The sequence below is a fragment of the Crocodylus siamensis genome, chromosome 5, assembly GCF_052110815.1.
Source record: "Crocodylus siamensis isolate JL-2025a chromosome 5, ASM5211081v1, whole genome shotgun sequence".
In the NCBI taxonomy this organism is placed as follows: domain Eukaryota; kingdom Metazoa; phylum Chordata; order Crocodylia; family Crocodylidae; genus Crocodylus; species Crocodylus siamensis.
Window position 1 is genome coordinate 152874775 of NC_143399.1, and position 16555 is coordinate 152891329.

General features: G+C 42.3%; 1 protein-coding gene across 4 annotated transcripts in view; it reads right to left on the bottom strand.

Annotated features, from left to right (window-relative positions):
* Positions 1-16555, bottom strand: part of PALS2 (protein associated with LIN7 2, MAGUK p55 family member) — a 107308-nt gene that overhangs the window by 46119 nt on the left and 44634 nt on the right. The window contains exons 1-2 of one of the 4 annotated variants that reach the window (XM_090046755.1): positions 2842-2857; positions 1226-1347 (exon numbers count right to left, since the gene is read on the bottom strand). In XM_090046755.1, the coding sequence (XP_089902881.1) occupies positions 1226-1342 (117 nt within the window). In that variant the 5' untranslated portion in view covers positions 1343-1347; positions 2842-2857. Of the gene's footprint in view, positions 1-1225; positions 1348-2841; positions 2858-16555 lie in introns of those variants that run through there. The other 3 variants (XM_090046756.1, XM_090046753.1, XM_090046754.1) reach the window with 3 other exon arrangements.

The window sequence follows — 16555 nt, forward strand, 5'->3', positions numbered from 1 at the left end:
CATGCTCAGCAGGACACACACCCAAGTTTTGGGGTCTGGGATAAAAGTCTTCAAATTTGGTTAATTCACCACTCTCAGAGGAATGGTATAGATGAATTATAGGTAGTAAGCCATTTCCAATGTTTGGACTATGTATTTTGCTCCCAAAGTAATTTTTTTTTTAACTTGTAATGAAGAAAATTTAAAGTGCAAACTGTATGCACTGAGGCTTATTATATGAGAATTACATGGCTGCACAAACGCATGTTTATTATACAATTTCTTACTACAAAAATTCAGGAGTAAAATAATTAGTCAGACTTGCTTTATGCTCTTTACTACATGTACTAATTGCCAAAGTAGAAGATAATTCTTGAAACTAACTGACAGGTGCTATGGAAGACATTGGCCAATGCCTTCTAAGCTGAGCAAATTCTATGGTGATTTAGTACAGCTGTACATTTAGAGGCAACTAATAAATGACAAATTAGCCCAAGTGTCTTGTGTACAAATTTAACAGGACTCTGGGGATTCAATAAACTAATAAGACCATAATAACAAATAATCCCAGTAACTAACTAAATACATTTCACTGTACTTTAAGTTTTGAGAACACAAACAACAGCAGCACATGCCCTGAGGATCTTACAAATGCCCCAGTTCGTAAGCCATTTAAGGTTTCTGTGACATATACAAAACCAATTAACTTTTATGGGGCTCCATGAAGACACAGCATGCCACCTATGCTGACTGCAATGCTGGTTTGGGCCAGAAACAATGATGAAAGTAAACTGGGAGGGAATAGATTTTTATTTTTTTTATTTTGGGACCCTGCTGTCTTCTCTTCATCGCTAATGTAACATAAAAAACAAGAAGGCATTTGTAGACAGCATTCCATGCACTAAGGATTGGTACAATACTGTATAAATAAGCAAAGAATAAGTGTTTCTTATTTTAAAACACTTTCATGAAGTATTTTGCTATACTATAGCTAATATTTCTAATCCAAGCTTATGTTCATCTTCAGAATCTACCATCTAGTGTTTGAAATAAGACTTCAGTTCAATTGGTGCAAAAAGGTTTAAGCCAAAGTGCCAAAACTGCTGACATTTCTTTATGCATGGTAGACATACACAAGATGAACGGTACAAAACTCTGTAATACTATTCAGATTTCCTGGCCTAAAAGTGAAAATACCCAATGCATCTTGCACAGATTTTTATTCAAACTATCAATAAAAAAATACCTTAGCAAGTGATCTTACAATAGGGTTCTCCATAATTCCTTTGAGGAAAATAAGGTCTATTTCTTCAGCTCCTGTTGATGTGGGTAGGTCCGTAAGGTTATCCAAAACCTGCTGCATGGCTGCTGATGAAAAGAAGTATAATGAGCAATGACCCAAAGAACTCTAGAGAAGTCTTTAAAAAAATCCCAATATTTATCAAATAACTTGGATATGTAAAATTACTGATACAGCATCAGTTACAATGGAAGAGTTACTATAGTCGTTTTGTACTGCAAATTAGAATAGTAAGGCAACCAACAGGTTATCTACATTTACAAAGAAAGGGGGGCAGAAAACTGTTCATTTGTTTGTTACATTTTTTTAATCAATATTAATCCTTTATATTAGGCTTTCCAATAGGCCTTTCTTCAGATGCTTACTATATTTTATTGCAGAAATGCACAATGCTCTCTATATTAGATCCTTAAAGATAACCTTCCATATACTATTAATGGAACATATATTCATGGCTGTTTTTCCTTCCATTTCTCTTTCACAAAATATTTTCAAACCCCCTGTGCATGCATACACATTTTGCAGTATATGCAAATACTTGTATATGTGTACTCATCAGAATTTTTCAACTGCATGCATGTGATTTCAAATCTTTTACAAAAAAGTCTATTTTTTAAACTACTACACTGTAGGCTGCATAAAGGACATGGTAAGAGTCAGAAAAACACATATTCCTCCCACAAAAGAATGTGCTCTAAACGTGCATTATTTCTTCATGACTTTCCATAATAGCTTTCATTATGAAACAACAATGTAACAGAATGGATGGTATTTAAACACCTACATTCTGATATCTTTCCTTCCTAGAAAATTCCATTTCACAAAAATATTTTCTGGGCATTCTTCATCAAATAGAATTTTTGAACAATCAAATGCTACCCTGAAGTTAAAATAAGGTACAATACTTTATGTCAAATAACTTCTAACAAATACAAAATGCTTTCACCAGGCTTTGTATTAAAAGCACCCCCATTTCAAGTGAGTTCTTGAAAGCATGAGTAGGAAGGAAATGACAGTTATATTATACTTTCATAGAGTGACAGCATTATTTTTTTTGCTGTCTTTGACAGATAAAATGTTGACAATCACATTGTGAGGTTTATGTTGCACACTGTACCTCAACCATTGTAACAAGATTATTATAAAGGATCAGAGTGCATATAGTCTAAGATATGCCTGTTAAATCTCTTTACTGGTTCTAGTTCAGGTTCCAAGTAACCCTAACTGCCAGTCCCAATTTCTGAATTGTCAACTATACAACCAAAGATTTACCTTTTTAAAGCTGGAATGAATATAGCATTTCCAGAACTACAGAGGTGCCTCTGAGCTGCATTTTATTAGGCAATGATAAGCTCACAAATGTTAAAACACATACTTTTTCTGTGGTACTCAGCCATTATAGTTTTATGATTCATGTTCCCCCTAAGATTCGGTACTTATTCTACAAAATCCTGACAAATTATGCCAGAGAAAGTAAATTACAGCCAATTTCCTTCTTCCCTCTCTTGAAATTCTTAACTCAATTTTTGCCATAAAAATGAGTTGAATTTTACTTCACTTACATTCAAGTCAATATTTACCAAACCAGGCCATTTCCCTTTTACTGTTAAAAATTCCATAAAGATTCATTTTGAAAGACTAAAAGCAAGTTCTCTTGTTTCCTTGCAAAGGATCCTGGAGAAAATGAACACAAACCCTCCTTCAGGTTAAAGCATGCATCCCAACCCTAGCATTAAATTCAGCACTGCATGTCAGCAAATTCATGCATAATAAATATATTCCACGCATCTGCATTTTAATAGAGCACTCTCTCCAACTGAAAGTATTAAATTATTCAAAATCATTACATCTTAAAAAAAAATGTTGTAATGCTTCGACTGTAGAAAGACCAAGTGGAAAAAAATACAAAATACTCCAATCAAAAGTTAACATGTGTAAATCTCAAACAGCTTCTCTTATATAATATCCACACACACAGCATAATATAAGCTATACAAAACTTTACCTATTTTAAAGTGTTGTGCATGTAGACAGGAAAGTTTGTGAATGAAAGAATTTATTAATATGGCTCTCAGATTCTTGTGTCTGGCCATTATACTGTTACTAGCATTCCTGGCAAGCTACAAAAGCCAACTCCCACACACAATTCACAAAAGTAATCCCCACATTCAAGCAAATAAAAGTAATATGCTAAACCAAGGAACAAACACTTTAACCTGTTTTATTATCTGACAATATTTAACAATATTTTACAACCTGTATTCGGAAAAATTCTCTGTCCCTCAAATACTGTCTGCATTATTTAAGTTTTCAGGAATAACTAAATTTCTATGGAGTAAAAAGTCCTGATGGACTGAGAGTCACAAGTCTTCCAAGACAAAGAACAATATTGAAGAGTATGATAAATTAGGATCAAAAGAGTCTATATTGCCCATCTTGAGTGTACACTCATACATAGATAATTTAAATAGGAATGTATGGTGAGTTGCATACTTCTTCTCAATCTGACAAGGTAATGCTTTATTTAAATAGCTGGAAGTGTCTTTTACACAATTATCCATCTTGTGTGTCCACAACTGAGAAACTCTGTAATAAATAAAGTAAAACAGTTGGATCCGAAAGAAAAAAAATATCTTGAGTCTGAGAAACGGTTAAAAGTGGCTCCTGTCCCTGCTTTTCCTGACTATGGCTAGGGACAGAAGTTCTATACAAACCACTTCGGCTAGGGACAGACATTGCACAAACTGGTTTAAGTTATCAGAAACTGGTTTAAGCCTATAACAGCAGATGTTCAGTGCACATAAACCAGTTTGAAAATGGTTGAAACCGGTTTGAGATAAACCTGGGTGAATGTAGTATCAGACTTAACTGATTTGGCTCAAACTGGTTTATGCAATGTCTGTCCCAGACCCCTTGATGGTTTAAGATAAATCATACATCCTGGCATGCTCTCTGGGTTGGGCTGGACTATCTGCTCCACAACTGGGCTGGCCCATCCCCTCTGCTCCCTGGCTGGAGCTCGGAGATGGGCCTGCCTTCCCCCTCAAGACTCCAGGGATTCCACCATTTCCTCTGCCTTACATAGATGCACAGCATTAGCTAACAGACCACACGCTGTCTACGGTCCCTGCTGTGGTAGACGGGACAAAGGCAGAATCGACAGGTAGCTGGTAATATCACTCCATTAAGAAAACAGAGGGACAAACACTGAGTTATGGGTGATGAATACTGTGTTGTCAATTCCCTGCTGGAATGCTCCTGAGGTGGGGAGAGAAGGGAAACCCCTCCCTAATCAAAGCATGCTGCCAAGGCGTGTCCACTGGCCTGGCCTCCCTCAAATCAGAAGGGAAGGGAGAGCTGCTCTAGCACCTCCCCAGCTTTTAATCTGAGCCACTGCAGGCATGTGCCTGCATTTTTTCAGTCCAGAGGGATTACCTGTTCAGTTACAAATTGGTTTAGCCTAGCCAGGTTAGACTAACCAGCAAAGATTGAATCAATTCAGGCTCAAGCTTTTTGAATATCTGTCCCTAGCCTTTAAGTAATCAGAAACTGGTTTAATAGAAGTTCAGTGCACATAAACCAGTTTCAAAATAAGTGAAACTGGTTTAAGATAAAGTTGGTTGAATATAGTATCACTTAACTGATTTGGGTCAAACTCGTTTATGAAACTTCTATCCCAGACCCCTTCCTCGTTCAAGTTAAGTCACAGTCCCCCAGCATCCATCATGCTTTCTAGACCTGGGCTGGGTTCTCTTCCAGCAGCGAAGGGTTGGGGGGGGGGGGGGAGGATGTAGGGACTGTTTCCTGCCCCCCCACCCCCAGGCAAACCTTGGCTAGGGTCTGGGGCCAAAGAGGGGTTTAAACTTCATTTCCCCTGAGTACAGAGTTCTCCTGCCCTGCTAAAAACTTACCACTGGCTGCCACTGTGAACTACACATCCCAGAGGCACCTGGAAGCAGTGAAGAGCAACCCTGTAGAGTCCTGCTGCTGTGGTTCTGGACTGCAAATCACCGAGACCTCAGAGGCAGCAAGAAGAGGAAGTGAACACATTGCCCATGCTGGCTACATGCCACAGAGCCATGCCCTAGCGGCCCCAGCTTCTGGCCTAAGCCACTGCAGGTATGTAGCTACATTTCCTGAATCAAAAGTGAATGTCTGTCCAGTTGTTTTTTAATCTCTGCAGTTTAGACTAACCTGCAAAGAGTGAATAGATTCAGCCTTGCGCTTTTGACTGTCTGTACTGAGCCTGAGTCCAGGTGCTCAGGTTGTTTTTCACCTGTACAAACTATTCCAATCATCTAATGAAATTTTCCATGCTTTGTATTCAACTGCTATGGGGTAGCAGTTAAACTAAAAAGATTTAGTCCCTCTGTCTCTCTGCCAATAACCTGCACTTGTACACCAAGAATTACAGCACTTTGCTTATAAAGCCAGTCCTAATGAGTTCAGTAGACAACCTGACATGAATAAAGTAGGCAGGATCTGGCCCAACAATGAGAATTAGTTTCATAGGTGATTTAATTTTAATCTTGTTGTTTAAACTTGTTTTTAGAACTCACGTAATTATGCACGCCTCATTAGTCTGCTCCAAATATAATTTAATTTTCAACATTCTCCATGCTCTTACAGAGTGCCAAAATACATCCATGCAAGTGATAAGGACTTTCATGACTTAGAGAGCATGCATGAGATAAAAGTGCATTTTAGAATAAGCTACTCTATTTTAACTGTTCAAATCTTAAACTGTACTTAATTTTAATCAAATTTATTACTGTTTCCCCTTTCAACTACCTGTATTTTTTTTAAGGAAAAGAAATTAAAATCACAAGAGTCAAGGAACCTGGATAGAACAAGATGTGTATATACAGTATTAAGTATTATAACTTTTCAGAATAATTTTTAACATACTTTAATTCCTAGTACAGGAAAATCTTCTGACACTAATCTGAGTTTCATTTGAAAAATAGCTGTATTAAGACTCCATGAATGAAGTTCATCTATAGCTACAGAGACAGGCTACTGAGATGCTAAAAATAATAAATGGGGAAAAATGAAAAGGAAATGACCTCCCCCCACAAAATAAATAAGCTATGATGTGAAGAACAGAGACAGAATTTTAACTTTCTTTATCAAGGAAAAGGATATTGCTCTGCAGAAATGTGCAGTGGAATTGCTCCAAATACTCTAGTTAGTAAGAATGACACGTTAGGTCTCTACAGAGGATTTAATATTCAAATTGCTGAAGCTACTAAGGAATGCAAGCTTGGATAATTTTTCATTAAACAATTATTATAGCTTGGTAACATGTATAATTCTGAAAGCATTAAAATACAGTTTTTATACTATATCAGTTTCAAACCTATAATCAATATGAACACATTTTAAAGTCAACATTTTCACTATTCAGAAAAGATTATGGTGGAAGTGATATTTCAGGTAATAGGAATTCAAGAAACATTCATTTCATAAAACCATAGTATGTACCAACCGCATCCAGCTCAATATTTTTACTTGATTAGTAGTTCTCATTGGAGAACTCATTGCCCCAACTTCCTTCACCTGCCAATCTATTCCTGCATGTTCTAGTGCAAGGGTGGGAAAAATACAGCCTGCGGGCCAGATATAGCCCACCAGGCCGTTCTGTCCAGGCCACAGGGCCCCTAGAAATGTTTTTAAAATTAATATTTATTTGCCTCTCGCTCCTGTCAAAAGCTTGGAGAGCTGCATCCAGTTAGTAAGTCTGTCATGGTGGATGGGGAGGAGGGAGGGAACGTGTCTGGGGGTGCAGATCAAGGCCCCTGCAATGAGGGAGGGAACGGGGATGGGGCAGGCATTGGTGGGGTGGGGTGGGCTGGGTGCGGGATGGAGCTGTAGCTCGTCCAGGGACCGGGGGGGGGGGGGAGGGAGGGGGGTTCCTGCCACTGCGTGCACTTGAGGGCATGGGGGGGGTGCCCCCCAATCTGCACTGGATGGGGCAGGCTGCAGCTTCAGACTGGGGCCAGGACTACACAGGGCTCTTCCCAGTGGTGGCTGGGCCAGGCTGTGCCAGCACCACTGCTGCCCTCCCCAAGTGCAGCCTAGGCCCTACTGGGCAGAGCCTGGAGCAGCCCCGGCCCCAGCCCACCCTGCGCAGATCTGGGGGCACACTCTTCCCTACCCTCCTGAGGTACACGCAGCAGTGGGAGCTGCAGCTCCATCCCATACCCTGTCCTGCCCCAACTGGATAGTGCCTGCCCCAGTCCAGCCCCTCTCCCTCCCTCACAGTGGGGGGCCTTGATCTCTTCCCCCTCCCCACCCCCCACTTTCCACCACAGCAGACTTACCAGCTGCATGCAGCTCTCCATGCTGTATCAGAAATTGGATCGGTATCAGGCAATATGCCTCCTTAAAAATCAGCTATCAGTATCAGCCCCAAAATTCTCTATTGGTGCATGCCTACCAGAAACCACTCATCTAAATCAGAATATTCTTGGTTATATATTTTTCTCTATACTACTCCAAAGGAAATATAGCTGAATCTGGCTCCATCCTGTACTGGGGACTGAACTAAAAGACCTTCTGAGGTTCCAGCCCTACTTTTCTATGTTTATGACATACTGCTGTGGGAATGATGCAGTAATTCCAGTAATCTCATAGTCTCTATATATGATTGAGGAAGGTGCACTTTATTATTATCAGTAGAACATTATGGGGATATTATCTAGGCTCACTTGAACAACTTTTTTTTCCTAAATCTAAAACAAAAATAATCTTTTTGCCAATCATACTGCAGTTACATCAGTTGGAGCTCAGCTAATTGAGCCCATTATTGGAAGGTTCTCCTCTTTAGATATGCATATAGGATAACAAGGCTTCAACACTGAGGTCACTATTAAATCAGAGACAAAACACTGCCCCACAAAAGGGAAATCTATAATGCATTTCAATGAACAACTTAATGCTTAGGAATCAGCTCTACAATGTTTTCTACATGTGAGTTCAAGTAGCCCTCATGCAAGAGGGGTTACATATTTATAACCATCTCCTGTGTTTTAATTCTGGTCAAAGGTCTGATGATATTCAGAAAGATGGAAATACCTTAAATAAAGCTCAAATCCCTGAAACACCTGAATTCTGTCAAATATCTCATCTCTCTCTTCTGAATACAGCCAGAATTTCTGATCCTAGTGATTCCTGCAGAAGGATTCCCAGGCAAGGGACTAGATGGGGTAGATGGGAAAGGGATCATATTTTCCAGTCAAATATAATGTGTATTGAGGAGGATTTCTATAGTCTGTCTATGGTTATGGAGTGTAACAGTAGAAATAGGAATGGTTGATTTTCAAAAGGTGAAAGTTTGGGGTAAAATCAGAATGTAGCCCTGGTCTTCTGTGTCAAACAGGAAGCCTAAAATTCAAAGATGTGTCTTGTATGCTTTATCTGAATTCTTTTTGTTAGAAGATTGTTGGTAATAAGCAAGCATCTGGGTTTTCTGTTCACCATGGAAAAATGTAGAACACCACAGATTTTTCTCCCTTTAAAGAGAAAAGCATAGGAAACAGCAGGTTTCCCCATGCAGGCTGACAGTGTCTTTACCTGCAGAACCAGTGCCTGTCTTGGGGGTATGCAGGGAGTAGGTCATGGCTCTGCCCCCAGCCCCATGCTGTTATGGCCTGGTGATCCCAGCCCACTCCCAGATGCCGTTCCCTGCTAGCCCACAGCCCCATTGCAGCCACTTGGCCAGGCTCAGGGCAGAGACACTTAGAGATTTTTGGTGAGCCTTTGCAAGTATGGGTGGTGCTGACCTAGCCTGTGACAGCTCATCAAAACTCCCTTCTTGTGGCAAAAATTTGGGTCTGTATCTGTATCAGTGAGGCCATGTCATCTGGTCCATGTAAGTAGGTCACCATGTGAACTCCAGATAACCCTACCTGGTTAAGAATGATGTAAGGCATCTGAGAAAGGTGTTGGGTGAGGATTTTGAGATGCATGCAGAGCATGGGTAAGAGCCATGTGCACAACTAGTATAAAGGGTGTGCATGTGTGTGCATGCATGTTTGGTGTGTACATGGGTGATTGGGATTTGCCTGAGCGTGACTGAGAAAAGGAAAGAAGCCAGGGTGCTTGTTGGCAGGAAGGACAGAGAAAGACATGGAGAGGCTGAGTGACAGATCAACTGTGTGAACCGCAGAGGTTCCTGGTGCTGGGCCTAGTCGCTGTAGGCCCTTACCCTGAGAGATCTTTTGTCTGCCACCTGAGCACACAGGGTTGGCTCCCCAGGCTCTTCCCTGAGCAGAGGGCCGCTACTTTACTTTATCACGTAAAGTAGCGGCCCTCTGCTCTGATTGGGCCTCTAAGCATTGCCCTATCCTGTTCTTCTCTTTCAGGTTGTTGGGGGTCTTCTCGGTGTGCGTACAACGAAAATCAGAAGCCACTACCTGAGGTGCCAACGACCAGAGCTGAAGTGCATAAAGTTCCCCTGTCCCTTTATAATAAAGTTTAGTCCCCTTATTGTCATTGTTGTAATTAGATATTATTGGGTAAGGATTTGTATGGCATTGGTATTAAGTATAGGCAATGTAGGATTTGACAGGTAATCAGACTTTACAGTGACTGTTAGGACTAAGTGGGTTCCTGTGTAGCTGTATGGCATATGATACTTACCTGTTTTTGTTAGTTTTATATCAACATTAATTAGTATCAGTAACATCTTGGTGTGAGTCCTAATTAATCAAATCATAACTAATCACTAGGTGGATTGGGTGGTAATAGATATGCCCTGGTCCATCTGTTAACTCTCTCAGGGCCAAAGACCACCACCTCACTTGCTGCTGGATGGTAGGGGGAAGCTGCCCATTAAGTGACCTTACAATCCTACTCATCCATGGGTTTTTTCGGTTTTTAATCCTAGTGCATTTTATAAAACTACACTTGAAGTTATCCCTTCACTTCCTGCAATACTTAGTTCATTTGTTGCATACTCTACAACCTCTGCGACTACAGAAATGAGTCCTGTAGACCACAGCCTCCACTGATTTTTATTTCAGAGCAGGACTGTTATGTAGTGAATGACAGAGGAATTCTTTAGAAAATATAGTGGGTACGTCTGCATAAAAAATGCAGTGACATGCAAAGAGATGTGAGCTAGCTAAGGTGCCAGAAACTGAATGACTGCATTAGCACAGTGCTCATTCTCCGTTCTCTTTCAATTCTAATCTCTCCAGGTAGAGCCCTGAACTAAGTTAACTGTACACAGCACTTCACTGTGCAATTTAAATGCATCTAGTACCTGTTTATATAAGACTGTAGTATAATACACATTCACAAAGGGTTTAAATTTAAATTCCATAGGTTTTGGTGGTACTTGTTTTGAAATACTCTCAGTCTGTTCATTCCTGGTTAGCGAGATTCAATCACTGTAGTATAATGTGACAAGCACCACAATGTTCTAGCAATATGTGGTATACGTGACCCTTTGTAATGCTTTTCATGGTAGCTGAAGTGCTGTTAAAGTGTTTTTTGGCTAAATTTCAGTGCCAAGTTGAAGTAAGTAACAACTGTTCAAACAGTACTGTTGACCGGATTTGTTTACATAATTTTAAAACATTCATTTTCAGGCACTAGAATTTTGAGAGGATAGCTTTTGGGAATAATTTTATAACTGGAGAAATAAGTGATCATTTAAAGAGAACTGGTTCTTCCCTGCAGTATCTTTTACCATGGCTCTGTCTTTTAATAGGAGTAAACTTTAACACCCATGGAAGTAGTTAATATTAGTATCTTTTCCTAGGGGTAGTATGACTAAGCACACAGATTTATTAATACATATATTTGCCCCTGCAATGCTCCTGCTTAACTGAAGAAAGCATTTTATTTGAAAGTTTGCCTGACTTCACTCCAGCCATGCAGTTGATCCAGTAAAAGACTCACACTCATCTTTGAAAAAGACAGCCAATTCTGATGTGGTCACAAATGAAGATGCAAAAAAAGTCAACAACAAAATCCTAATACTTAAATCACATTTGGAACAAAAGTCTTTTGATACTGCCTTAAATGATACTGAAAAGCAGAATTATCATTTAACCTTCTATTTTAAAATTACTTGCAAACACTGTTTTTTGTAAAATTTCCTGGAATTCAGGATCAACCCTGTGCCTCGTTGACAGAAACTAAACCAGAACTGAACGCTGGATGTACAATCTCTGTCCCCAAACTGTTCTAATAATCTCAAATGGGTGATATATCTGTCTGGTCGGTCCTCATTTATCAGTTAAGTCAATTCAAATATATTGGACGTTTTTAGGTCTAGCTCGGAGCAAGGAGTTTTTATTAGGACAGTGAAGACTAGTTGACACCAGAGCAAATGAGATGAAGAATGGTAAAATGCTGACAGAAATTAACTTCAGTTAAGGTTGCAGACAAGTAAAGATTTGAGGGTTGTGAAAACTAGAGGCCATTTTCCTGGGAAAAGCTTTTGGCAAATGAGTAGGGGTCTACCAAACTTGAGGCAACTGCTAGGAAATTTTGTGGACAGACTGCTGAGCTGGCAGCCACTTTCATAGATGTAGTGTCAGAAGGGACCTAAGTAGATCATCAAGTCCAACCCCCTGCTCTGGACAGGAGAGAATACTGGGCTCATATGAAGGTAATTATCAAGCCTCCTCTTAAAGACCCCCAAGGTAGGAGCCAGCACCACTTCCCTTGGAAGTTAGTTCCAGATCCCAGCTGCCCTGACTATAAAATACTGCTTTCTAATGTCCAGCCAGAATCTACTTTCAAACAACTTACGGCCATTATTCCTTGTTACTCCGGTAGGTGCTTGTTACTCCGGGAGGACCATTCCCCACTGGTCCCCTTGGTAAGTTTATAGACAGCCACCAGGTCTCCTCTTAGCTTTCTCTTGAGAAGGCTGAACAGGTTCAGATCGCGTAGCCTCTCCTCATAGGGTCTGCCCAGCTGTCCCCAGATCACATGAGTGGCCCTCCTCTGGACCCTCTCGATGCTGGCCACATCCCTCCTAAAGTGCGGCACCCAGAACTGGATGCAGTACTCCAACTGTGGCCTACCCAGTGTTGCACAGAGGGGGAGGATCACCTCCTTGGCCCTGCTTGTGATGCGTCTGTGGATGCATAACAAGGTACGGTTAGCCTTACTGACTGCGCCCATGTTCGTTTTGGAATCGAAGATGACTCCAAGATCTTTCTCGCTCTGTGCTTTCAAGAAGGGAGTTCCCTAGCCTATAGATATACTGCTGGTTCTTACTGCCTAAATGCAGTACCCTGCACTCATCAGTATTGAATCCCATCATATTCTCCTTTGCCCACCCCTGTAACCTATCCAGGTCCAGTTGTATCTTGTCCCTCCCTTCTAGCGTGCCCACCTTGCCCCAAATCTTGGTGACCTCAGCAAATTTGAACAGGGTGCTTTTCACCCCCTTGTCCAAGTTGCTAATAAAGAAATTGAACAGTGCAGTCCCAAGGACTGAGCCCTGGGGGACTCCACTGCCCACATGCCTCCAGGTCGAATATGACCCATCCACCACGACTCTCTGGGTGCAGCCCCTCAGCCAATTTGTGATACATCTGACTGTGTAGGCATCAATGCCACAGTTGCCTAGCTTTTTAATGAGAATGGGGTGGGAGACGGTGTCAAAGGCCTTCCTGAAGTCCAGAAAGACTACATCCACTGTGACACCTGTGTCCAATGCTTTTGTGGCAGTCAGGTTGGTCTGACAGCACCTGCCCCTAATGAACCCATACTGGTTTCCCCTGAGCATCATCCCACTTGCTGGTCCTTCACAGCTGTGCTCCTGGATGATTTTCTCAAACAGCTTCCCCAGGATCGAATTAAGACTGACCTACAGTTGCCCAGGTCGTTCCTCCTCCCTTTTTTGAAAATGGGGACCACAATGGCCTTCTTCCAGTCTTCTGGAACCTGGCCAGAGCACCATGAGTGCTCATGAAGCCGTGCCAGGAGCCCTGTGATGACCCCTGCCAATTCCCTCAGAACCCTAGTGTGGAGAGCATCTGGACCTGCCGATTTGAACACGTCCAGCCTCTCCAGAAGTTCCCCAACTTGGTCCTCCCTGATCCTAGGCCTGGTGGAGTCTCTCCTGAGTCAGCCCTGAATCTTGGTGGGGGGAGTCCCGGTGCCTGCACAAAAAAAATGGAGGCTAAGAAATTGTTAAAAAGGTCTGCCTTTTCCTCTGGTGCAACCACCAGATTGCCAAGCGTATCCTGCAGTGGCCCCACATTACCCAGTGCCTTCTTTATATTCCCCATGTATTTAAAAAGGACTTTTTGTTCTCCTTGATGCTAGCCCTAGTTCTGTATCTGCCTTCGCTTTCCTAACAGCCCCCTACGGACCCCAGCGATGGAGATATACTCCTCTTTTGGTGATAGCCCCTCCCTTCCGCTGGCTGTATGCCTCCTTTTTGGCTTTCAGGCGTTCCTGAATGCCTTTGGTGAGCCAGGGGGGGCTTTTGAGCACTCTGAAGACTAGCCAGAACCTATGAGGGCAGGTTACATGGCAAGGTGGAAGAGATGGGGCCACAGACAGGCAGGGAGCTGTGTCTGGGGAACATGATGGGCAGGCAGGTGGGGCTGGAATCTTGAGGTGGTGCTAGCACAGGGTCAGTGCCTGGGGCAAAGCCAGAATCTGCTGCCCACATGTCCCCATGATGGGTGCTGGTTCTATAGGCAGGGGCATGCAGAGAGCAGACTGTGGTCTTATGCTGTCACTAGCCCCAAGATACCAACTCCAGAACCACACATTGTACTCCCAGATGCAGCTCCCCGCCTGCCTGTGGCCCCATCCTGTCTGCCTGGCCACACAGGTCCTGGCCAGTCTCCTTGGAGACCCCAAGATTGCTGGGTGATGACAGCACAGGGCTGTAGCCTAGGGCAAGGCCATGATTTCCCCACATGCCCCCGCCCATTGAACAGGGATGTGTGGCTCTGCCTTGGGGCCCAGACTTGTTAATTTTATTTTTAGAGAACATAGTGAAAAAATGTAATAAGACCAAAAGGCCGAGCCACAAATAAAAAATAAATAAAACCAATTCTTAAAAGATGCTTCCTGCATTTCAATGTTTTCAGCATCAGACAAGCATGCATGGGGGCTTGGAACAGGAAATGGAAAGAGATATGTTTAACAAGCCATGCCTTTTCAGCAGATGCTAACAGCTGAGCCTACTAGATCTGGCAATAACTTTTTCCAAGATGCAGTATAGACCAGCTTTGGTGCCGGTTGTATGTAGAAAAGGAAATATGATTCGCTGTTACCCTTATCAAAGCAACCTTTTAAAAAGTTACATAGAAGGGAGCTGAAGCTTGCAGATAATAATCATAAATGGAAACTGAACCTCAGTGGAGCCAGTCCTCAGATTCTCCTATATTAAAGCTTAAAAGGATCACTCTTGGAACCAGTATGGAACTAGAAGACTTTAAAGATTTACTTAATGAGAGAAAAAAGCAGCAGCAGTAATTTCATTAAAACTGGGTGTTGTTTATGATCCCTTTACTCAAGTTTCTTGTCACAATGATGGCACAAATTATTTGCTTAGGTCCAGTTTGCTGCCTTTATCAAATCCTGAAAATGAAAAGCTTGGAAGAGAAAATTTCTTTTCAGAATCTGCTGTAGAAGGAAAACAATGTATCAAAAAGATGAATTGCTTGCTCTTCCATTTCCTTAGAATAATATCATTTCCCCAAGTACTATTCTCTAATGCTGGGTTAGCTGCTATTTTGCCTTGGCTCTTGACCCAATTGGGTTTGAATCTGTGTTCTGAGGATGCATTGGAGAGTTTGTAGACTATTCCTCGTTCAGCCAAGACAGGAAAAAAAAACTGAGATCTCAGATATTCTCAGAGAACATTCATCATTGACCAAAGTAAGAATCAGATCCAAACACCGAGAGCAATCCTTCTAAGAGACTGCCTTCATGGTGAAGATTGGCTTATGTCATCTTTTTATTTGGATTAGCTGCAATATACATTACAGTGTTAGATCCAACCCCTACACTTCAAAAAGATTTAGTGACATCACATATTCTCCTATGAGAAAATAGGAGTCTCCTTAAACTTCACTCTTAAGCTAACAAACTCTATAGTAAAAGATGTTATGTTTATAATATTTGCTATTTTAGCTGCTCAGTGTTATGGCAAAGCATCAATACTGCTTATTGTTCTGTTCTCTACAAGGCACAAGATAATGCCACGTATGTCCAAGGAGGCAGATTAACTTTAGGAGTTATTCAGTTTCTTATTTGTCCTGACACCAAACTCCCTTTTGCACCAAACTCCTGGCACGTTTTCTTCACACCAGACTCTCAGCAGTTGAAGCATCTGTGTAAATATCTAAATATGTTTCATTCTCCCTTTTTTAAATCTCAGTCTTTTTTTATCTTTGAGAAATTAAGGTGTGTAATTTGTATTTATCCCCAAAGTTGTGAATTGCTAGCTGTTGCAGCTACTTATCACTAACTTATTTACCAATAGTATCGGTTTTTCTTAAACTACCACCAGATAGACAAAACTTGTTAATGCTAGGAATGTACCGATAAAGATTTTTTGGGCTGATACTGATGGTTGATTATTAATGAACCATGTCTGCCAATACTGATTTGATTGCCGTTATGCAGTTCAGCAGCTTGGAGAGCAGCATCCAGCTGGTAAGCCTCAAAGGGAAAAGGGATGGGGAGGGAAGGGACATGGCGGGGCAGAGTGAGGCCCTCACAGTAAGGAAGGGAGTGGGGGTGGGGGTAGGCGCTGCTCAGCCAGAGTGAGGCATGGGATGGAGATACGAGCAGCTCCTGCTCCTAGCACACCCGGGGGGGGGGGGGGGCACAGAGGGGCATGTGCCCACCAGATATGTGCACAGGGTAAGGGCAAGCTGCCACTGCAAGCTGGGGCCAGGAGCAGTGCTAGGCTCTTCCCAGCTGGGGGTTGGGCTGGGGCAGGATAGTCACCCCAGAATTCACAATAGCCCTCTCCCCAAAAACATCCCTTCCAGCACTGCCACCACCTGCCCTGAATGCAGCCCTGGCCCAGCACCCCACCAAGAAAAGCCTGGTGCCACCACCCCCCCCCCCAGTGGCAGCCCACCCTCACCCTGCACACAGATCCAGGGGGAAAGTGCCTCTCCATGCCTCCCCCAGGGTGTACCAGTGCTGGGAGCCCGCCCCCCCATCCCACTGTACTCCTCAGATGAACCACTTGCAGCTTCATCCTGTGTCCCGCCACAGCTGAGCAGTGACTGTCCCTTCCCCAGCCCCACTCCCTCCCTCACCTCAGGGCCC